Genomic DNA, 25,299 nt, shown 5'->3' on the forward strand with positions numbered 1-25,299 from the left:
ACTCATTGCTAAGAGCGCAGAGGCTGGTTTTGGAGAAGGCGGTTTGTCTTTGTTTGATTTCTTGGAGCCTTTGTGGTTGGCAGATGAAGACTCAAAATGTTTGTTGACTGGAGGGACTTAAAAAGTCTTGTGGGAATATTCCTCCTGTCCTTTCCGGCCTGCCAATTGTGTAGCAGGTGATTTTGCTACTAGAAGCAAAGATGTGGTGGCTTGTTGGACAGTTGGAGGAGAAGATGAGGATGCTACTGCGACACTGGGCGATTTCACAATTGTGGTGCTGAATTTGAGATCGCAAGTCTGCACGGCTGTGTCCTCCATGGAGTGAGGTGTAGCAAGTACAGTACTGTAAGTGCCAGATGGTAAATCACAGGGCTTTAGACTAGCCACCAACTTGCAAACGACAGGGTAAGGCACTTTTTCCTTCACCCGGATTTTCTGGACAGCCTGCTCTTCGAGATATGTGGAACAGTCTCAGGATGAGGCTCCATGGTCGACATTGTAATTTATACAGTAGGCAGGAGGAGGCAGGAAATCACCCTCGTGGTCATCCCTACCAGAAGTAACACATTTAGTGGTGTTTCGACAAGACATTCGAGTGTGGTTGTAACATTGACACTAGTAGCAGTGTCTTTGGTTTGGAATGTATGGGCAGACTGTGATTTCATAGCCTGCTTGGATCTTTGATGGATCAACTAGTCCATCAAATATGAGAAAAAAAAAGAGTGCATGTATGCACTAAGGTTGCATCAACCCTTTTCATTACCTGATGGACTGCAGTGATGCCCTGATCAGAGAGGTAAGTTTGGATTTCTCCCTCAGTCAGACTATCAAGCAGCCTAATGTAAAAACACCTTGCAAAGAATTCAGCATCCAATGGGCTTCAACACAAACAGGGTAGCCATGGGGGAGTGAAGCTGCAAGCAGTTGTTTGGATTGAGAATCATGATTTGTCTCCAAAAGCAAAGTGCCATTACATAAATGAGAGCAGCATTTTACAGAGCTGGAAATTGCTCTCAACAATTTCTGAATTGTAAATGGATTAACCATAGCAAAGGACTGACCTCCAGCAATACATGATACCATGAGGAACCAAGTTGCAGCTGAGAGAATCTTGGAATCTTTAGCCTCATACCGTTCATGTTCATGTTCAGTAGAGGTAGACTGAGATGGTGATTGGCTCATCGTGAGAAAATCCCCTATGATTGCCAACATCACCGATGGCATGCTCCTTCCAACTGCGGGCCCCCTCAAAGGGGAGCTCACCCGCCTTAAGTGATTGTTCACATCTCAGGTCACACCTCACGAATTCCTGAATGAGGGACCAATTGGCAATTTGGGAAGATAAAAGCTCAGGTGGTCACCCCTCCATGTGCATGGCCTGTACCATGGGTATGTGTGAACGCTGTCCATTATATATCCGGGCTGTTATGCCATGGTCGGTTGATGAATTCTGTGTCAATTCCCAGCCCGAATAATTATAATGGACATGACATTTCCGGCCGTGAAAGTCTACATGTGAACCCCACCTGTCAACCCGGGGATGGAAATTACACATTACCCAGTCACCTGTTAACACGTCAGATGCATCGGCCACCTTCAGGAACACAAAGGGAGGAAGAAGAGATGTCAAAGGGGAGGAAGGACAGGTGGTGGAGAACAAAGAAGGAAAGAAAAAACAGTGGAGGGACTGTTGTGGTGTCATGCTACTAAAACCTTAGAACTCATTCGCAAACATACCCCAGACATGTTCCCCAAGGGCAGGGAAAAAGAATAGGACGACGATAGATGGGCAGCATGGAAGGGTCAGGATCACTGGTTTCTTTTAGGCACTGCTCAGTCTGCTGTGTGGATCCAGATAGCAAGTGCAGACGAGCATAACAAGAAATTATTGGCATAAAATTATTTTAAAAGTTGTTAGAAGGCAAACTGCATTGGCCGATGGGGTGGGGATTTGTGGAATCAAACCAGTGAGAGTCCCATGACCTAAAATTTCATTACGGGACTTGTACAGGGAACATGTGCACCTCTGCAGCAATAGCTAGTAGGGGTTTTGATAAAAGCAGAAGTTGTGTGTGTTATTCACCACTGAGAAATATGGCCACATTACCTTTAGCCCTCTCCCACTTAGTTCATCCTTTCTGTGCAGGCAGCCACAGAGGAATCAGAGTTTCTGAAATAAGTCTTTTGTTGTTGTTATGGTTAAGGGAGAACAGCAGTGTAATATAGGCACCTTTACATAATTAAATTATCAGCAGCCTAACTGAATACAATAAAACTCATATTAGAAGACTTCTTTTTAGGGTACAAAAACAACCAAGGTCACAAGAGCCCATGTCATAACCTGAGAACACCAATAAGTAAATGAAGTTAAAAGTGACTGTACATTAAGCCCAATCGACAGAAGGAAAGAGAGCTAAAAAGAATGACTTCTCCTTGGAGAAGTACTACAAGTGCCAGATGGTAAAATGCAGGGCTCTCAACCAACCAGCAGATTGTGAGTGACCGAGTATGGTACCTTTTTCTTCACTCAGATCTCCTGAACGGATCACTGGTCTAGATACATGGGACATTCATGGGAGGAGGCGGCATGGTTGCCATCACAATTGATACAGTGGGCAGATGGAGGCAGGCAACTGCCCTCATGAACATCTCTATCACAAGTACCACATCTGGCCATGTTTTGACAGAACGCACAAGTGTGATTATAATGTGGACACTGGTAGTAATGCATCGAGTTTGGAATGTATAGTTGGACTGTAATGACTTTATAGCCTGCCTTAATGTTCAATGGAAGCACTTTCTCTAACTAATGTGAGAAAAAGAGAGTGTGTAGGCACTAAGTTTGCATCCACCTTTTTCATTACCTGATGGACCATAGTGAAGCCCTGATCAGAGAGATAATTTTGGATTTCCCCCTGGTCAGACCATCAAGCAGCCAAGTGTAAGGAACACCACACGAAGAATTTAGCGAACAATGGGCCTTGACACAAACAGGATATCTGTGGAGGAGCAAAGCTGTAAGCAGTTGTTGGGTTAGCGTCCAGGAGCAAAGTCCCAGCACATAAGTGAGAGCAGGATTTCACGGAGCCTGCAATTGCATCAACACCTTTCTGAATAATAAACAGATTCACTGTAGCAAAAGACTGACCTCATTCAGTATGTGACACCATGAGGAACCAAGGTGCAGCTGAGAGAATCACTGAATCCTTAGCCTCATTTCGTTTACATTTAGTAGATGTAGACTGAGATGAATATGATTGGTTCACTGCGAAAAAATGTCCCACGATTGCCAGCGTCTCCAATGGTGCACTCCATCCAACTGGGGGCCCCCCTCACAGGGGGCTCTCTTGCCTTAGGTGATTGTTCACATATCAGCACACACCTCCTGAACTCCAGACAGCAGAGTGGCCAATTGGCAATAGGGAAGGTAACAGCTCAGGCAATCACCCCTCCCTGGGTCTGGCCTGTACCAGGGGGTAAAATGAACCTCACCTGTTGACCTGGGGCAAAGAATTACACATTACCCAGTCACCTGTTACATGTCAAACACATGGGCTGGTCTTCACGAGTGCACAGGGAGGAAGAAAAATCAAGAGAGATCTCAAATGTCGATGCAGAGGAAGGGGAGCAGATGGAGGACAAAGAAAGAAGGAAAAAACAGATGAGGGACAGTTCCGATGCTGGGTTACCGAAACATCACAACACATTCCCAAAAATAACCAGGACATGTACCCCAAGGGAGTGGAAAAAGAACAGCAAGAGAATACACATGCAGCACTAGGGAAGAGGTGCTGCAAAGGCTGGGGGCCCATGGTAGCCAAGCAGAGTTCATCAAAGTATGGTGATCCCCCTGGTTGGAAGAGAAAGCATTAAAATACATTAACCACTCGTGTCCAGAGTTTCTGTTCCTCCACATGAGTTGGGTTGGGTTGTTTGGACATGGAGACCAGACAGCGTGGTCATTGGTCTCATCCAAATATACAAGGATGGGGAAGGAAGTCAGCCATGTCCTTTTCAAAGGAACCATCCCAGCATTTACGAGAAGTGATTTAGGGAAATCACGGAAAACCTAAATCAGGATGGCTGGATGTTGCATTGAACTGTCATCCTCTCGAATGAGAGTCCAGTGTGCTAACCATTGCGCCACCTCACTTGGTGTTCCTCCACATGACTCCTAAACTTTGAGGTAGACTTCAGACTCCACAGCTTCAGCATGTGTCCATATTAGACTTTACAGACAACGATAGTCTAGGCAGTCAGATGGATTTTGAGTCATTTTTGTGGGTTTATGAATTATAACTTTGTCTGTTTCAGTGAAGAAACAATTCTTGTAGATTTGGAGAACCAAAGGCTCACCCCCCCCCCCCCCTTTTACTTGCTATTTCTTTAACATTACCATGAACAATGTTGGAAACACAAATAGCTTTTTTGATTTGTATACTTTCTTAACTTTGCTGTATAGTGCATGCCTGATGGTCTTTTATCTCTAGTATTTTCTTTTTCTTGGGATACACTGCATAATCTTAACTTCAGGCAGTATAGTGGTATGCCACAGTTAGCACAGCATGGTGGTAGTGAACACAAAGTTCCTTCTATGTGAATTGCTTTACCAATTTTCTGCACACCGCCTTTACCTTACTTACTACAGAAGAGTGTCCAAATCAGTAGCATGTGAAACATATCGAAGGAATAGATGTAAAATGATAGTTTTAAAATATGTGACACCTTCAATCTTACAATGTTTCTCAACTTCAAAGTTTTCCCCATCTCTGATGTCATTGTCCTTTTGCTGTATTTAAGAGTGTTGTGGAGCTCAGTCACAACTGGACTCTTCTCATACTATTTAGTAATCAAATGCAACATGGAGTAAATGTCTATTTGTGAACTCCAAAATCTCCCTCTCATTCTGGTAATTGAACTGGGTTCACTTACTGATTTCCAGTCATATTTTGACTTGTGTATGTTCAAGAGGATTGAACACATGATTCTTCTTGTTGAGCTGGGTGTGAATATTACCTGACAACCCACCCAAATTATAGGGAGTGTCCTGAGATAATTATTATGATCCAGGAAGCCCAAAAAGCAGTGAGGGAAATGAATCTCGATTCTGACAAAGCTCCCTTTACCTGGACAAGCATAAAATACAGCAGAGGGGCTTGCAGATGCCACAGAGGTTTTTCACTAATGGCTTTTAAACTCAACAGGTATCTACCTTATACTGATGTTCTATTTTTTTTTTATAGAAGTTGTACTTTCCTTACAATCTGGGATGGTGACTCGAATCCATGAACAATTTGCGTTATGAAAAACTGCATGTTCAGCAATATTTTTGCCAAGAATGTACTTACAAAATGTCAAAGTTTAAATACTTGTGTCAGCTATGCATTCTTTACACTTCATTGAGAGGTAAAAAGAGGAGAAAACACTCATACTTTCAAAGAAAAAAATCTGCAATAATGTTAATTTCAATGGGAAATACACATTGAAGCCATTTGTTCATTTGATTAGCTAGTAAATAACTAATAATAGCTGCTGCAACAATACAGCACTGTACAGATATAAGGTTCTCTGTCATTGCCTAACATTTCACTTTTATTTGTACATGCTTTATAATTGTTGATATGTTCCAAACTGCATCTACCAGCTTGAGATTTCCCTGAAAAGATCTGTAACACCCTGAAATTCTACACCATAACACCTAAAAATATACTCATGTAGCATAGTATTCGTATTAACACATAGTAACAGAAACATAAGATATCTTAATAATCATCAGAACATGAGTTTCTGTAAAATACAAGAAATATGTTTATTATCACAGTGTATAGAATGGTTTTGTTGTTTTAGTGTACATGAAAAACTTTCTCACACCATTTAAAACAAGTGAAAAAGTAGCCCCCAAAAACCCTGCACAGCCACAAACATACATAACAGCATAACTGTCCATCAGGTGTTTGAACCCCATTAACCAGATGCAGTGTTCATCAATTGATACTGTCATTGCCTCTGTCCTCATCCAATACAAAAACCATACTCTAAACATAACCAAGTGCAACACAAAAATAACTCCACATTATGATTCTTCTCACTATGCTCAGACTAGTCTCCAAAACAGTTTACAATGAGGGTGAAGCACAAAGTGTGACAAAAAATGTAAACCAGAGAAAAGAAATTTAAAATTTTCCAAAATTAAATTTTCTCACCTCACAATAAGCAGCAATTGTATGCACTCAAATTATTTAAGCAGAGATGAATAAAAGTTAACTGAAAAGCACAACAAAGCAAAAGCTTAAATTTCTGCTTTACAATACAGGTTAGGCAAATTATATATATGACCAAACAAAAGTTAAAAATCAAATTACAGAGTATGGAGCAAAGTGTTGCTTGCTGCAGTATTAAATGCTAATGCTTTTGTGAAATGCTAACTTATAAATCATTCCTGTTACCTCATGCTCAATGCTACACAGTAGTTACAAGCCATGCACACATACTTTACAACTACCTAGTAATATATTTAACTCTAGCCATCTCTATTTCACACCCTACATAATGTATCCCAGTCATAATAGAGTCTAACATGCAGTTATTATATGCCTAAAAGTCAAACTGCTTCAATGTTACACACTAAGCTATGTTGAGACAGATGCCTCTGAATGTCAAGTTCACAGGCAGACTGCCAGCAACACACAATAAAGATTCTGAATGATAACCTGTATATCAGACATTGTACAGGACGTAAGGAGATGGTTGTATAAAATAGTCCTAATATTCTTTGTTTGCTTTAATTCCAAATAATGTAAGAAAACTGTTTTGTACTATGCAAAATCTTACTCTTTTCTTAGAGGAAGTATTACAAGATTTTTCATGAAACACATTTCCTCCCACATATATCTCATAATGGCTATAATTATAGAATCAGAAAAATTCAAATTCATATGGATGTGTGACAGCAGTTGTACAACTGTTTTGAGGTACTGCCATGAACTGAACAAAAATTGGTGGAAAAACAATGGTACACACTGTATTGTTTGTTACATGACATAGCAGTTCACAGGGTAAAATGTGTATCCATTTCAACACTTTTTCATTTTCACCATTTCTTCTCACTTCTTGTTATTGACTCAATTATGTTTCTGTTTTCAGTCGCTCTTACATTTATCTCTAACTTTATAACTGCCATTTCCACTAAATACAACATTTCAAATTTTCAGATTTCATCAGCTGCTGAAATTTCATGGTTAGTTTCGTTCACGTCCTGTCTACATGTCAGGACCCCGAGTTACTTATTTATGTAAGTAAAGAATACTCTCAATTTCTTTTAAAATACTTCCTCTGTGAAGGAAGGAATCCATAAAACTAAAAGAGTGTGTGTGTGTGTGTGTGTGTGTGTGTGTGTGTGTGTGTGTGTGTGTGTGAGAGAGAGAGAGAGAGAGAGAGAGAGAGAGAGAGAGAGAGAGAGAGAGATTTCTTTGTGCCAATATCTGCTGTTATTTGATACCTACAAGATTTTTATCTTCATATGATTGGAGAATATTAATAAAATATTAAATAATAGACAGAACTGGAATATTCACTTACAAAGAATGGAAAATACCAAACTTCTCAAGGCAGCATTGGATTATATGCCAAGGGTAAGGAGAGATCAAGGATGAACCAAGACATGCTACAGAGAACTGTGAAGCCAGAACAGACAAGAGGGTACAGTCCATAAAGTGCAGTAGAAGAAGATTAAACAAATACAGAAGGCCTCCACAAAAATTATGATGTTCATGATAAAAGCATACTGATAGTATACCCAGGGTAGTTACCAAAATGTGCCTGAAAGGAAATTCTAAATGTGTTCTCTACCTTCTTAACTGCAGCATTAAGGAAAACATGTAACCATCACTCTAAAATGAATGTGATCAAGCAAGTAGTTAAGGAATAATGCTCAAATTAAAGAACAATATTATTAATCTCCACCTGTAGTAAGATAGTTCAAACTGTTATCTATTTCAGGTTAGTTCCTGTTCCACAAGACACAAATCACCAGTACTTGTAGAAGCATAGAAAGGTTTTAGGAGGGATTTGAACACGGCCAATGCAGCTACATATTTCTCTCATGAAGTATTCTGGTTGCTAGATCAGAGTATGTAAGCTGTGGGTATAGTTTTCGACCTGCCAAACACATTCAACTTAGTGGACTATAGATAAGTCCTCAAAAGCTCAGGATGTACAAAGTTAGGGATTCAAATACGAACCATCAACTCACAAACTTGATGTCTCATGAACAAAGTACAAAACTGATGAACAAATAGATGATCTGATTATAAATTTTCACTTCACCAAGAAATTATTAATACAGGACATACCTCAGGGTTCAACAATATGAGGGTCATCCATGATTGCAGTTCTGAGCACGGGCGGCAGTTACTCTGACTCAAGGAGAAGACATGTATGCCATTTTCAGATCGCTGCTGCTGATGTGTGCTTTGTAGTGCTTCTTTATAATGTCAGCCGTAATTGAAAATGCCGCTGCGTGTGAAGTCAGATAAGTGATTCGTTCTCTAAACGCAAAGAAAGTTAAACCAAAGGAAATTCATTTGCAACTCTGTGAGGTTTATGGACAAAATGCTATGAGTGATTCAATGATTAGAAGATGGGTCAGACTGTTCAATGAAGGATGTGATCAATTGCGCAATGAAGAATGAAGTGGACACCCATCTGTGATTATTGATGAACTGGCTAACACAATTGAAGAGAAGATTAAGCACATCCGTAAGTTTACACTTAGTGCCCTAGCTATGGAAGTTCCGCAAATCTCACAATCACTAATTCATGAAATTGTAACCAAAAAACTGAAGTTTCAAAAAGTTTGCTCACATTGGGTACCCAAAATTCTTACTGAACAACACAAAAAACAACGGATGAACAGTGCACTTCAGTTTTTGACACGCTACAATGAAGAAGGCAATGGTTTTCTGTCTCGGATAGTCATGGGGGATAAAACTTGGGTATCATACGACACCCCCGAAACAAAATGGCAATCAATGGAATGGAGGCACAGTTCATCCCTAACATAGGTTAAACTTAAGCAAATCTTGACACCTCGAAAAGTCATGTGCACCACTTTTTGGGACAGAAAATGCATTTTGCTGATTGATTTCTTACCATGAGGCCAAACAATCAATGTACATGGTTACTGTGAGAGCATTAAGAAATTGCACCTCGCAATACAGAACAAGTGCCGAGGATTACTGTCAAAAGGTGTTATTTTTTTTACACGATAATACCCGACCTCACACGGCGAATGTGACCAAACAACTCTTACGGAAATTTGAATGGGACATGTTTGATCATTCTCCGTACTGCCCGGACCTCGCTCCTAGCGACTTCCATCTCTTCTTACACCTAAAATCTGTCCTTGGTGGTCAACACTTCAGTGATGATGAGCTGAAAGAACATGTTACCACATGGTTGAATACATAGACAGCAACCTTCTATAAAGAAGGCATACAAAAACTTGTACCACGCTATGACAAGTGACTACAAAATTTCGGAAGCTATGTAGAACAGTAGTTTAACAATTGTAGATTTTTCTACGATAAATATTTTTTTCTGTATCTGTACATGTTATTTTTTTATATAACCAAATATAACTTACTTTGTGGACATACCTCATATACATAAAAAAACTCACATCCCATTAACTCCTACATAATAAGTAACGAAAGATAGTGGAAGAAGTTATATTCTTTTATGTGTAATGGCATGATTGAAATAAAAAAATATCTTAGTGATCAGCGAGTTTCAGTAAGCCTCAGTTGTTCGCATTTAAAATAGGTATTTCTCATCACATAAATGTAAACACATTTCTGTTGTGCCTATCTGTGACTCAGCACATCCACTACATAGAGAGTAGCAACCATCCTTTCATAATATTGTTAAATTCAATCACAGCTTTTCCATTCTTGGATAAAGTATTTAGTGTCTAGGCAACAAAAATTGATGATTGTAAACTTCTTTGAGCATACATGGATGAAAATTTTTGATGGGTAAAGAACAACAGTTTTGTATGTGGGAAAACAGAAGTGATTTGTATTATTACCTGTTATCAAAGGTAGCTATTAGTTCTACATTAATAACTGTATATTCTGCAAGAATTTGTCCTCTTCTTAATTTTGTAAATTATGGTGCTGTGAAATGTTGTGAACTGTTTAAGTAACATAAATATTTAAAAATAAATTATTTGTATCAATGTAACATAAATACATATTTATGGGTCACCAAACTGAAGCAAATGAGTGCAGTGGTGTACGTTACGACAAGACCAGGACAAGATGTAATTACTTTTTTACTCACAACAAAACTAAAAATGACTGATCAAAGCCAACAGATCCCACAGATCAATGGCCCGATTCGATTTAATAAGGTGCTGAACTTGCTAAGAACATGTAAGGGGAATTATTTCAACACAACATTAAAATCTATATCAATATAAGAATGTTTACAAACATTCAATAAAATTAAAATAAGAAGTTTAGCACACAGGTTGATTAGAGGGCACTGCATATGTTATAAACAAATACAAATATGAAGCAATCGTGCGCAAACCGTAATATAATAGACACGTAAAATCGATATATATGCAGCAACTGTTTTAGGTTCCATATATTCTTTAAATATGGTTACTTCAATACTATCATTTACGACATTTGAAACGGCATCAGTTTAATAAATTCACAAAAAAAAAGAAAAAATAAATAAGCTCCTTCCACAATTGTCACTATCTGGCCTTCCATTCCGATACATGTTTTCCAAACACGCAAACAGAAAAACATAAGGGGCCACTGTGTTTTTGTGTACTGTGTTGCATTACGTGATGGTATTATCCACAAGGCTTAAAAGCACTAATAATAATAATAATAATAATAATAATAATAATAAGTAATGACAAAAACAGATTCGTACTATTGCAGCGTAATGAAGATCATCGCTCACACCTCATCAAATCTCTTACCACAGATAATTTAATGACAGGTAATTTTAATTGTGTCATACATTTTCATGATAACAGCAGTCCTAGAAATTGGAGAAAGTTTGTGCATATCTTTTAATTAGATGGTTTGATGAACTTTTGGACCAAGATTATTTGCTATTATTCAATTTCAAAACTTGTGCGTGCCAACCTAAATGAAAGAGAAATTACCCAGGACTAATAATACCTCAAGGTAATTTTCATTTGCAAACAATGTCACTGTTAATGTATTTCATATTGTTTTCTGATACATGAACAAAAATGACAGCCATATTAGCAAAACTTGCATTACTCATGGACTTCACAAAAATGTTTTCTGGCTTCTTGTGATGAAGTCACAAATTATAGTCCCTGTTCTCCTCCTGCACATTGTATTTCTCAGCCTTAAATATCAGTAATCTTTTTTCCTGCATAAGATTTTGCTTGAAGCAGAAAAATTAAACATATGGGCATGTAGCCAGTCCCATCAGAACTGAATTAAAGAGAGAGAGGTACGTGAAGCCTCTCATTAATTTTGAGTTATATGTACTTTGTCACTGCATCCCATTCAAAACTGGATCTACTGCCATTGTATGTTGGATTATATTATTCATGCCATTAACAAAGACCATCTGTTTGATGACTCCATGCATTAAAAATGTGTAATCTGAAATCAGTTTGAACAGATATAACTGCAGTATTCAGAATTCTTTGACAGCATTACTGAGATAAGAAATAGTGTAGGTAATGAAATGAGCACTTTGAAAACTGTAGCAATAGTACTTGAGAATCTAATAATATTTAGTATATGATGGTTATGAAGTAATGTGGAATGCAAAAGAATGTGCACAGAGATGCAACCACATGCTTCATGCCCAGAAGCTGACCACGGAAGCCAATGGTATAAAATTACATTGTTTTCTGATATATTAACACAAATGAGTGTGCACGGAGATGCAATCATATGCTTCATGCTTGAAAGATGACCTGAGAAGCCAATTGTATAAATATACATTGTTTCCTGATGCATTAACAAAAATGACAGCCATATTAGCAAAACTTGCATTACTCATGGACTTCTCAGGAACATTTTCTAGCTTCTTGTGATGAAGTCACAAACTATAGTCCCTGTTGTCACCAATCTCAAGATTGGTATAATGCACTAGTTATTTACTAAGCACAGTCCTACAGGGGGTGGTATTTTCTTACCTTCCTTTGACTTGTTAGCTAACTTAGTCATCTAGTTACAAGAGGACCAAGACCATAGCATAGAATCTGTTATACATAGAAGTAACTAAAGGTCAGATAATACCTCATGAATTTACCATGTAACAAATTTTGAATTTTAATCTTTGAATGACTGGCTTGACAAATACAAACAAAACTTAGAAAAAATTCACAGAACTGACAAAAGCTTATTAACAAAATAAGCTTGTTCCATCTCTGTGTGTCATCTACTATTGAATGCGCATTAATGGTCCACGTCTCCATAAAAAGTAAACCTGTATACTTTCTTGACATTGAGTCATCTATAATTTTTCAAACAATTTATTGTAATATACTTGGCTGCATATCTTGATATCAATTAAATATACACACACAATACAACATCAAGGACTAATAACAACACCTTTCTAACAACAAACAGTTTATTTGTACATTATCTGAATGCAAGGTTTCAAGATTAAACAAACAGATGTATGTCTCTCACTTTTTAGAAATACAACATAGTAATGGAAAAAAGCTTTCATAACAATAATATTAAAAGACAACAATATTTGACATCACATAAATATATACATATTTTGCATATATAATAAGAATATCTTAAATATTTGGCTACAAAATGTACAGTTACATGAAATCTGAGATTTAACATACTTTGAATGAGGCATTTCATATAATACAGTCAATGTGCTGACATAAAGCAGCAAACATTTTCATAAGAGAAAAATAGGGGAGTGTTTGACTAGATATTTAAAAACTGTTAAATAAAACATGCAGTAATTATTTTTACAGCACACACACAGTAAATACTACACAGTTTACACTACACCTAAGTGTGGGGCAGAACTAATGCTTCAGAGACATTAACTACAAAAAATTGAAGACTGACAGACATATTCACTCCTGAAAAATTTTCTGTCTCCATCTAACGGACAAGTCTGGCTCCCATTCGCATAAAGGCAAATTAAAAGCAACAGAATATCAAAACAAGAAGCCCAAATTTATTTTATTCTCAAAAATGAAAGAATGTAAGACTCCAGATTCCGTGTGTATACACACACACACACACACACACACACACACACACACACAGAAAGTAATTACAGAGCAATAAAATGGAAGACAGGACATTCAATGTGATTTATTTTTATTCATCTCAATTGCTGTGTAATAGCATTAGAAAATTACTTATTTACACAGTAATAAAGGTACTGAAAAACAAAAATATTTCTTAAAAGAAAAGTTGTTCACACTTTCAACACATTAAAAGTGCTATTTGTGGATTCTACAATCTAAAAGTCTGTCAACTTTACACACAAAATTACATAAATAAAGGAGTTACAGCTCTCACTGCTTTATCACGCTATTTTAGCTAACTTGACACTAACAATGCACAGCAATTTGTACAGCTTGAACAAGGTAACTGCCTGTAGTTGCTCTTGGAGGAAGCAAATAACTCCAATGACATATGTACTGGGCAGTCAGTAAATTTGCTTATAATTGGTTCATTGTAACTATACTAATATTTTGAGAAAGCACATTCGACATTGTGTATCATATGTGAGAGGAGGACACTTGAGCAAAAATGAAACCCTCTGTGAAAACAGCTTCGTACACATATATCACAAATAAGTTTTCACAAAAATCTGAAGATTTGTATGCAATACTGTGGAAAATTGCAGTACCTAAAGAATTTTGTTGATTTTCTAGGTGTGAAATATCCACTTCAACACAAAATAGTGCAAACAAATGTCTTGCAATGGTTTAAAGAATAATTTATAATAGTAATATGAGCAATTAATATTTGGCTGTACACTATTACAAACACACATAATGTGTATGTTAACTACATTAGTTTTATGTCAGCAATAAAAAAAGGTAGTGCTTCATGGAAATCTTAAGTAATAAGAAATGTAAATAAAAGTAAGGGGGAATAAAAGGCATTTGGAAATAAGTTTCTTCATGAAATGTTTTGATTACACCATCTCAGATTCTGTATACCGTCCCATCCCTAAGCAGATCTGCGTACTGAAAATATTACACAAGTAAAAGTAATGTATATGTTTAGGAATGTAAGCGTACTTTAAAAAAGAGGGCTGAAGAAAATCTCCCAATTCATATTACAATCCTGGCAAGCACTGCATTTTTAGGGCAGGTTTAACAAGTTGTTCATTACACAGCAATTATTGTGAACGCACAATTTACACTGTGGTGTTCAATTTCCATGTATGTTTAGCGACACATAATGAAAGAACACAAAAAGAAGTGGTTCAAAATATGCTTAAACACACTTTTCTTAATTGTCTAGCAAAAAAAGTAAATTTGACGTTGGTATGACATGAAATAATCTAAAGATTAACATAAAGCATTGTATCACTGAGTAAAAATGTTAGTGAAAGTTTATAATAAAATGTGTTTCTGGTTTAAGCAATTATTTCAAAAGCAAGATTACTTTCTAAATATTTTTAGGGGAACAAAACATTGCAGTCTTCTGTTAACATTGAAAAAATTTGGTCAGACTGTGTAACACACACACACACACACACACACACACACACACACACACACACACACACACAGGGGCACGTGCGTGTGCACATGCTTTATACAATGCAGTTCATCGTGAGTAGTCCTCATCGTGAGTAGTCTTAGACTTCCAGCCTCTAGCCTGTCATCTCTGTCTAAGATTACTTCTGATTTATGCTGAAAACCATCATAGCACTTTTTATTGCAGCTGTCCCTTTTTATACACATTCCAGATAAGCCAAACACTTATTTATGGTAAAGAGTCATAAATAACACCCAAAAATACTCACTACTGTCACTTGAATTCTTTGGAATCTAACTGCAACACCAAGAAGTGTGTACTGTACATAAAGTTGTTGAAGAAAAGCTATTAAAATACAAAACATCAAAGAATAAAGAAACTAGTCCTGCCACCAAATTAAAGTTTAAAAAGCTCATCTGCTGTGGTGATTCTTGCAGGTATGCCAGCATGTTATCACCAATGCCCCAGCCTTTCCATCACACCCTTGCATTACCACTTAAAATTCTTTGTTTTCAGCAATCCTCACCTTTATCATCCAGCTCAATGTTATCTGACTGCATCAATATCAGCAATTTAACATTTCATCTTTAGATAGTCATGACACACTAAAATTGTATTACTGTTACATCTAAATCCCTGTTTTGTTATTTCATTTACTACTCACTAAACTTTTGTTTTACATGACAAAAAAATAACATTTGTATTCTAATGACCTCACTGTGACAGTTTATTCTGCACTTCTTTTCCTTTCTACATCTTAACTGTTTCTCTGGCTTCAGTTACATAACTTGGTCACTCCCTCTCCTTCCCATATTTATGAATCTTCTCATAACTTATTTCTTCTCTGTGCTCCAGACAAAACCAATATTTGGACCTGAGAGCTCTTAGCTCACAGTGTGCCCAGAAGCATTTCTATCAAACACTTAAATTTTCCACTTTACTTGTTACATACCTCTATTCCTTATTACATTGATGTACAATGGAGTTCATTTATTATTTATATGATTCACTTCAAAACCAAGCATTATACAAAAGTGAAATAACCCCTAGTTTACAAATAACTGAAGTAGCAATCTTTTTTATGATTATAATTTGTAGACACATATCTGAAAGCTAATGAAAGGCAACTCTGTACACATCACATACAAATTACTATAAGCATTGTAATAATTTTGCAAAACTACTGTCTGGGTCATAAATCTGCTAGCAAAATACTCATACACAAATTTACACACTGTCTGTTTTGTGCATAGGACAGAAGGAAGCAACTGATCTGATTTGACTTCAAAATTTAATCATCTCCTAAAGGGAATTTACTACACCATTAGAGAATTGGAGGGAAGAGAGAGCAGTAAGGGCAACACAGCAAACAGTTTACTGGCCAACATAGACTTGAAGACATCACAACTTATACGCAATGACAAGCATAATGGACATACAAGTCCTCTGCCCTGTTTTTTTTACACCAGATATTTGAAGATTCAGCTGCATCGTTCAAATTGTAGCATGCTGATAACCGTCTTTATTATGAACCCATTAGTGAAATCATTATGAGTTGATAATATATCTATTATGTAGCAAAAAAGGCACCCCAGCCCTGCATATTTCACTGTCAATTACAACTGCAACTATCAAATATTATAAGATTATTTGGCAAATAAACGATTCAATGAGGTCAGTTGCCTTCCAAGTCTAAAATTATAAACAAAAAAAAAAAAAAACAAAAAAAACACATTTTTGATTAAAAATGAGAGACAAACAAAAGAAGGATTGAATTTCTGGACATGACAAAAAGTACTCTTTGGCCCATTCTGTGACTTACTATTTTAGAGCTCCACATCTGTATCAAAAGTTACACAAGTCATGTGTTAGAATGATCATTGTAGCACAATGTCTTTATTTCCACTCAATATCTGTGCTTGTCAGATCATCAGTAAGTCACGAATATTTATGAATTATGCTACAAAACCAAAAATGAAGTTCGTAACACTGAACTAAAAATAATATACAATCAAGCAAGAAACCTATATGAAGAGAGTGGGTGTTTGTGCCAATAAATCTCTGTTAATGAGAGATCCAAAACCCTTCCATTACAGCAAGAACTGATATGCTGCTAGCAAAAATTTTTGAGTATGATTCTAAAAACTACATGAAAAGCTGTGTACGCATTACAATATGCTCTACTAAATAATACACACATCACATTATTTGGCCACAATGAGTTGGTGGACAAGACAAAGTAATAATTTGTGCATTAAAGTATCCTGAATGTGAAATCCACGGTGTTCTAACTTGTCTGAAGGGATGCTGCACCAATAACACTGCAAGAAGTTGAGTCTTTAACCAAAAAGGCTTAATACTTTTCAGGCTGACTGCATTTTATGTGTTTCTAACATTAATTTACTGGTTATAACAGGGGAGATAATGGGCTTTACAAAATTTGTGTGGCAAAAGTAGTGAAGTTGGTAACAGAAATCCCGTGTAAATTGACATTCTTCCAGATCATAAAAAATGGCCATGTTTTTTGAAGCTACACACCTCACAATAATCCAAAACCTAAACTATACTTTCTAATTTACAGAAAGTGTCAATGCAATCATATTTTTTAACACAGGTTATGATGAATAAATATGAAGCTTGCCACTGATAAAAAAAAGTCAATCAGCATCTGACATTTTTGTAGCAAGCTGACAGCATTTTTTTTGTCTTCTCATCCATCTTTCTTCAAGGAAAATGAACACTTAAAAGAATACTCCAAATAATTTTAGATAAAAATACATCATGGAGCACATATGAGAATTTTGAAATATTAATTGTGTCAATCAGATAACATTTAACAGACCAGCTAATGGGGAAGAACGTGGATGAATAATAAATGACTGCATGCAGAACAGCAAACTGCATAACAGAGATTTGTAATTTATATAAAACTCTCAAATATTTCCAAATAGTTCATAATTCACATCCATTTCTATTCTGTTTAATATTTAAACATTTTTTATTAAAAAAGTAAACAGACCTTAATGTATACATAGAACAATGTTTCACTTAAGTAGCTTAAGACTGACTAAAGCTGCCAATGACTGAGAAAAGTTGAAGACCAGAAACAACATTATCCAGAAACCAGTTGGAACTACTCAGGGAGAGGAGGGGGGGAAAGGGGGGGGGAGGGTGCGAGATTAAGCTGACACATTCCACTCTCTCCGTACAGCAGCCTGGTCTCTTGTATATTCTGTGGCTGTAGCGCACCATTATGGTAGAAGAGTATTTATGTCAGTAAGGTGAATGTTCATTTGAATGATACCAAGGAAACCATATCAGGCACCTTGACATCAACTTCTCTATCTTGGCTGTCTGCTCTCAGTAACATTGCTAAGCCACATCTGAGATGACAACAAGCAGTGAGTGTGAAAGGGTAAAGATTAATAACTGAGATTTTTCCCAAAAGCTACCTGTCCAGGACATTTTGCTTGGTCCATCCAGCAGCTGTCTCAAGTCAAGGAAACCATTCTGGACATCTCATGAGATCTAACTGCTCAAGACTGAAGATATGTAGAAGGAGACATGGACCAGCATATGTTGTCATGACCTTGAAGACCCCACAAGTATATAGGCTTGCAACTGTCTAGGAGAAACTAAAGCAACTGGACAGAACCCAGTGTGAACATGGAAGAACTATGTCCTTCACGTACAACTGGATACTCTCAAACTGCCCACTGTGTGACTCTGAAGCTTCAGAGCAAACTATCGACCACAGTGCAGAGGAATATTCAAAGACTTGTTTGCATGAAGACTGGAAGAATATTGTCATTGCCTCTCCAACAACAATGGAATGGATACTCTCTTGACATCACTCTGTAAGGCCAACTGAGACCAAAAGTCTTCCATATATCTTTTGCACTTTATTGTGAAAATATTGTTGTGAATTGTATATGTATATCGATATGGTAAATAATAATAATAATAATAATAATAATAATAATAATAATAATAATAACAAAGTGAATGAGATTCCTCTTATCTGGTTTATTTGTGTGAAATATGATAACTGGAATTTACGGTAGGCATAATAATGTAATTTATCAGACTGACACATCGCTGAACAGCAAACAACGAAATGTATAAAGTGGAAAACTATCTAGGCCCAAAAGCTTTGGTGTGTGGTTGATGGCATGTAGAAAGAAGCAATACAAGAAAACTGAGAAAATGTTGCAGCTTTCATGAAAATATTGGAACAATGAGATTTTCGCTCTGCAGCGGAGTGTGCGCTGCTATGAAACTTCCTGGCAGATTAAAACTGCGTGCCACACTGAGACTCAAACTTGAGACCTTTGCCTTTTGCGGGCAAGTGCTCTACCAACTGAGCTACCCAAGCATGACTCATGCCCCACTGAAGGTAGGAGATGAGGTACTGGCAGAAGTAAAGCTATGAGGACGGGACGTGAGTTGTGCTTGGGTAGCTCGGTAGACCACTTGCCTGCGAAAGGCAAAATTCCTGAGTTCAAGTCTGGATCCAGCACACAGTTTTAATCTGCCAGGTAGTTTCATACTGGAACAATGCCCATCACCTGTAAGTCGAATTAGAATGTTCACTATTCCTCAAGCATAAAATTTTGGCACATATAATTTCCACAGCTGATACAACACGCTTTCAATTTATTTTGAGATTTTTTTGGAAGTTTATTTTCCAAACTCATTTTGTTGCTATGATAGAATGTTCCCTGGATTATTTTTTGTAACATGGGTCTCTAAAGTCATCATGGATTACAAGCCATTAATTACTAATCAAGTGTACCACAAGATATCTTACACGATCAGATCGAATCTAAATGAGACTTAACTTCTGATATATTCCCTAGAAAGTAAAGATGGAAAAATGAAATCAGAGAAGGAAAGATTCTAAGTCAACATATATGTCAATCAGAATTTGAATTTCACTTGTACTGAGAGAATGTCTTGCAGCTACTGTTTCTACTTTTATCAAGTTACTAATAATTTCATCTGTAACTAAATGCTAATTTCAAGCTTCGCAATGTCAGAGTTCCACATTGCATTGTGCAATTAAAATGCAAGTAATTTTCATTTCTAAGATTTTGATAAATTATTGTGCCACTGCTGACATTACTTGTGCGTATTATGTATTCATTAAAGGAGAACTTTCTTATTACACTGTTGGACAGCAAATATTAAATTATGTACAGCACAGTTTAGCTCCATACGACATACAGCATGCAATATTTGGACATGCACATGATAAGTGTTAACACAGATAATTAAACAGAAAAGCAGCTACTAGGAAAAAAGTTAATGCAACAAAAAATTTGCATCTATAAGCCGCAAAAGAACTGGAGAATAAAAATGATACCATATAACATTTAGCAACCTATTAATAAAAGCACACATTAAAAGTGTCCAGTTAATATGAGCATGCTAATGGAAAATCCTTGACAGTATGTAAATAATTTATAGAGTAGAGGTAACAAATCATTAAATAAATGAGGCTTTCAGTTGTCACTATGCACAAAAAGAAGAGTGAGACTTCTGTGAACTTTTGGTATGTGCGTGAAATAGCACTGAAGAATGAGTCATCCAAAAGCTGTAAAAGTTTTCACTGTTGTTTAGGTGCCTACTGAGACTCATCTGATATGAATTAAGATATGAAATGTCTGATATGAATTAAGATATGAAATGATGTGTTATTTGCATGCAAACATAATAAATGATTAAATAAAACTTCTGAGTTGCCCAACTACTAACAGAAATATCTTTTGGCAGAAAACTATTGTTCTGTTATGAAAATAGGACGCATTATGTATCTTATTTATGCAGTTTACACATAAGTGAGTATCAAAAAAATTGTCCAATTGTGACACTCTGGTAATGAACTCATTTCAGTTATTAAATTTTAATTATTTTTCCTATAGTTATTGATACACTTGTTTTGTCTTTTACAGATGTTTTTACATTAGCAATGGGTTTGGGAGAAGGAGGGGACGAAGTGGGTAAACGGTCTTCATGTAAAAATTAATTCCTATGGTGAAAATAAAATCTCAGCAAGCATGGACTGCAGAATAAATGAACAAACTCAAGTACAAAAATTATGAGAAAGGTATATCATTATTTTATGATGATCTTAGAGAAAATGATAATGAACAGTTAACACTAAAGAATAATAGAGAAAATGATGATCACAGTATATGCTTCACACTGAATGGCATATAGCAATACTGCAGTAATATGAGAGTAAAAGAAGTTTTTCAGTTTAAAATAAAATAAAAAACAAAAAGAAGAAAGGAAAAAAAGATTCTGAGTATATAACATGGGACATAAAATAAAATTAAAATTACTACATTACACAGCATGCTACACAGATCCATATATAAACAGCTTCATTACAAGGACGATCACAAAGTTTCTGATCTCTGAAGTCATACTCAGAAGTAAAACTGACTGGCATAACTTAAAAAAGTTACTGTACATATATACATTATACTTTCATATTTGTGATTTGATGTACTGTAACAAAATGCAAAATACAAATGTATAGCAAATTATGTATTAAAGTGGAAGGAAATAAGATTTCGTAACAGATGTTTAACTACACAGATTTGTTGGACCTAAATGTTAAGACCACTTACATGAAACACAATACTTACAAAGGACTATTATTGAAAAATGACTGACTAGATCAGTCAGTCACAACCGACACAGAATACATAATTCTATAACCACACTCAACAGTCATGTATGACAGACTTTAACTACATAAACATTAATCTGGACAGTGCTAGCACAGGGAATGACTGTTGCCTGAGCTTATCATGACAAGCAAAGCCGTTCTCATCTATGGACTTTAACAAAGACTGCAGCATTGTGATGTATTACCTAAGTGGACTTGACACATTCCTATACCTGGACAAGTTGCACCAAGTGGCACTAGACTTTCTGAGTGTGTTTCTGAATTTTTTAAATTTTGATTAATATCACCCACTCCCACAACAATAGCAGTCTTATTATTTTCATTACCTGCTGCTGTCCCACTGCATCTGCGGGTGCTTTCGCCAGTAGGTACTTTGCCTGCAGCAGTACACCACCTGTCCTCGCCACACACCAGAAGTGAAGCCGGTGCAGAGGATGTCACTCGGTCACGAACAATTGAGCCACACGATTGGGCTTTGTACAGTCTGCCTCGACCAAACAGTCCCGGAAGTGGAAGGCAGAGCTTTTTGTGAACCTGAAAGTAGCGACTCAATAGTCTTCCTTTCTTCCCAGTGTTAGTTTTCTGCTTCTCTCCTACTGCATTCTTTGAAGTTGCAGATTTGCAACAGTTCTCTTTGCCCTCCCCATGACATTTGGCTAAAGGGATACTGTCCAATTCCTTACACGAGGTGTCGAGAAAACCACCCATTATCCTATGTGACACAGAAAAATTATCAACTGACTGTTCATTAGTTTCTGTACTCTTCTCACTTTTGAAGTTACCTGACTTCAGAGGACTTCTATCTGAAATCACAAGGGATGCTTGCTGCTGAGATGATTTTTTGGATGGAGTTGCACAGGATGGTGAGAGGGGCCAGCCCTGGAACAGACGAGCCCCAAAACCTCTCACTCTGCTGGGAGGCAGAGGAGCCACATACTCTGCCTGCTGATGTGGTGGCAGTGAAAGTGATAATTCTGCCTCCTGCACCTCTGTGATACGATTAAGAGACTGACTCTCTCTCAACCTAGTTTCTCCAGGCCGCCTACGACACTGTCTCCGGCCCCCTCCACTTCCTTTATTACCATTGCTAGTTATGGCAGAAGTCCTTTCAGAATCAGCATGCGATTCTGGGGCCGTACCACTATTGCACTCAGAAGCAGATTCACGGGATCGGCTGCCACCTCCACCAGCACCTCCACTTCCACCGGGATCTTGGGAATCACTAGAGTCGTCGTGTGAATCTCTCCTCTGTTGCTGGAATGGCTTTGCATCACCAGTAATCTTATGAGCACGTTTCTTGCGACTCTCACTATCGTCATCACTGGCATCCGAAGAACTACATGATGCTGTCCGTGTCTTGTGGAACCTACTTCGGCGCTGCTCGTAGTTCTGACGACTGACGTAGCTGCGAGAGGTCTGACTAGAGCGTGTCGTATCTCCGATGACACTTTCACCTTCCTCAAATATTTCATTCAGTGGAGGTGAACCCAGAACAGTATGTAATGGACGAGTAGGTGATGGCATTGTCTTATATTTTGGAAGTAAAGGTTGCTCCATAGCTGGAGAGGATGTATGTATAGGTATGGATATCGTGGAAGATTCTGTTATAAAAGATGTAGTTGTGGATGGACAGGGGGTTTGGGACGAAATGGGGTCTCTTGAGGTTAATGAAGTTGGTTTTTTTAGTGGGACTTTCACTAATGGAACTGTCTGTTTCATTCCCGTTTGCCATTTTGTGCTACTTGTGGCATACGTAGGTGTTAGTTTTGTAGACAACTCTGCTGACGATCGCAGTCTTGAACTTTCAGTTGTTGTAGGAAGAACTTTCTTTGCCGGTGAAGCCCACACTGTAACTGGTCGCTGTGATGTATCATCACGAATGCCAACGTGGAGTATTCCCCCTCCAGAATTTGAGGCACCGCTGGATGGAACTGACATCTTGTGTGTTGCAGTATTCCCTGCAGAGGAGCCATCTTTTCGACGCTCCGACTCTGCCAGACGCTCTTGCAGCGCCAAGTTTAATTTTCCCTCTGAGCGAGAACCACGTCTATTCAAGGAACCGTGAGGTGGAGCCAACTCTTCACGGCCAGAACACGATGTCATGTCGTCTTCGTCCTCCTCTTCCTGGACAATACTACACTTCCGGGATCGGTAATTCTACAACAAAAGACATTTGTGTAAATAATTTATTCCATTACATACAATTTCTCAATTTAGAGAACAATGTATTTATAATTCTACAGAGCTCAATAGCATTTAACTAGTAAGAAAATGTACTCAAACATCTAACACAAACATGTATAATATAAAACAATGAAAGATAAACACATATGTAACAAAAGTCTTAAATTAATTACTCCAATTGGACACCATTAGTAAAGAACACATGCCAAAAATTTATGGAAGAATGATGTGATCTGCCCTCAATTATGTAAGGTGTGGGTTAATTACCATTCCATAATAGAAACTAAGACATGAGCAGGAAAAAAAGGGAGGAGGGGGAGGGGGAGGGAGCGAGGGAGAGAGAGAGAGAGAGAGAGAGAGAGGGAGAGACTGGATTTAAACATCATGGTCATTATATGGAGCACAAGCTTGTAATGGAAAAGAGCAGGGTAAGATATCAGTCATGTTCTATTCAAAGGACCCATCCTGATATTCAGTTTTTGCAATTAAGGGCAGCAATGGAAAATATTATATGAGGGAGCCGGAGAGATTTTAATCACATTTAAAATGATAATTTACAGAGTGTCCTAGCTCTCTCAGTCAAGAGATTGTAATTTATATTGTGGAGCTGTAAATAGTACAAAAAAGCTAATCTTATTTATTACTTATTTATCTATCCAAGTCCAAAAAAACACTAAAAAAGATAATGACAGAAAGAAAATACTCTAAAACCAATACATGACATTAACATAAAAGTAATAATTCAAGTAGCAACTACACTAGTTGGCAATAAAAATGCAAAGCGAGCTCTCTTTTTGGCAACTGGAAGATAATAAAATGCAGAGAAACTTACGTAACATTATCAAAGACAGGATATGTTGGTAAAAGACAGACCAGAAACATGGGGGAGAATGTCTTGAGAGCAACAGAAGTGCACAACGAGTTTCTATGAAGCACATTTCGTAATACGAGGTCAGTTACAGCTCCAGCATTTTTGTTGTAGTGACAGATGTTCCTTCTCCTAGTAACAAAACTACCCACACTTTTTATGCTAATCGCTTCAAGATTAGGAATTTTATACTTGTTTCATGTATTTCTTTGTACACATATCAACCACAATCATGCTAGTTCATTACCGTGGAAATTTAAACTACTCTGTATTTCATATCACAATTTGTGAGAGCTGTCAAACTTTAGGTAGTTAATAACGAAGCCTAACATCATTAATGTCTTACTCAAAACTAATAATTATATATCAATCCCCTAAACAAATGAATCTGTGATTTCAGTTCAAAGTGCATTTCGTTTACACTTTAACTGTGATCCCCCATGTGTCAAAAACATTTGTCTATGGCACAGTCAGTTCACAACAACTGGATGTGTGTGTGTGCAGAGGTAAAGGCCTGGGAAAACCAAAAGTGTCTACAGAGGGTGTTGACCAAGCAGGGTTGCCATAAGTTTCCCCAAGTGAAATTCCCTGATATTTCTCTGCCTTCCAGACAGGTTTTAGCTTATTTCCCTGAGATCTCCAGGGTAAGTAAAGACATAAGTTGACAAAAAGATGTAAGGACTTCTGTAATTCTCCCCCAGAGAGCAAAAATCTTAAATAATAACATCAACATTAGTAATGAATGGTTTTTAGATGGAGAAAGCACGCCAAATGTT

The 25,299-nt window shown here is 37.2% G+C and overlaps 1 protein-coding gene across 2 annotated transcripts in view; it reads right to left on the reverse strand.

Annotated features, from left to right (window-relative positions):
* The window catches only part of LOC124787652 (SNF-related serine/threonine-protein kinase), a 312,183-nt gene that overhangs the window by 22,267 nt on the left and 264,617 nt on the right, over nucleotides 1–25,299 (reverse strand). Inside the window, exon 8 of one of the 2 annotated variants that reach the window (XM_047254451.1) lies at nucleotides 21,798–23,628. In XM_047254451.1, the coding sequence (XP_047110407.1) occupies nucleotides 21,798–23,628 (1,831 nt within the window). Of the gene's footprint in view, nucleotides 1–21,295; nucleotides 23,629–25,299 lie in introns of those variants that run through there. The other variant, XM_047254450.1, reaches the window with a different exon arrangement.

This window comes from Schistocerca piceifrons, chromosome 3, assembly GCF_021461385.2.
Source record: "Schistocerca piceifrons isolate TAMUIC-IGC-003096 chromosome 3, iqSchPice1.1, whole genome shotgun sequence".
In the NCBI taxonomy this organism is placed as follows: Eukaryota; Metazoa; Arthropoda; class Insecta; order Orthoptera; family Acrididae; genus Schistocerca; species Schistocerca piceifrons.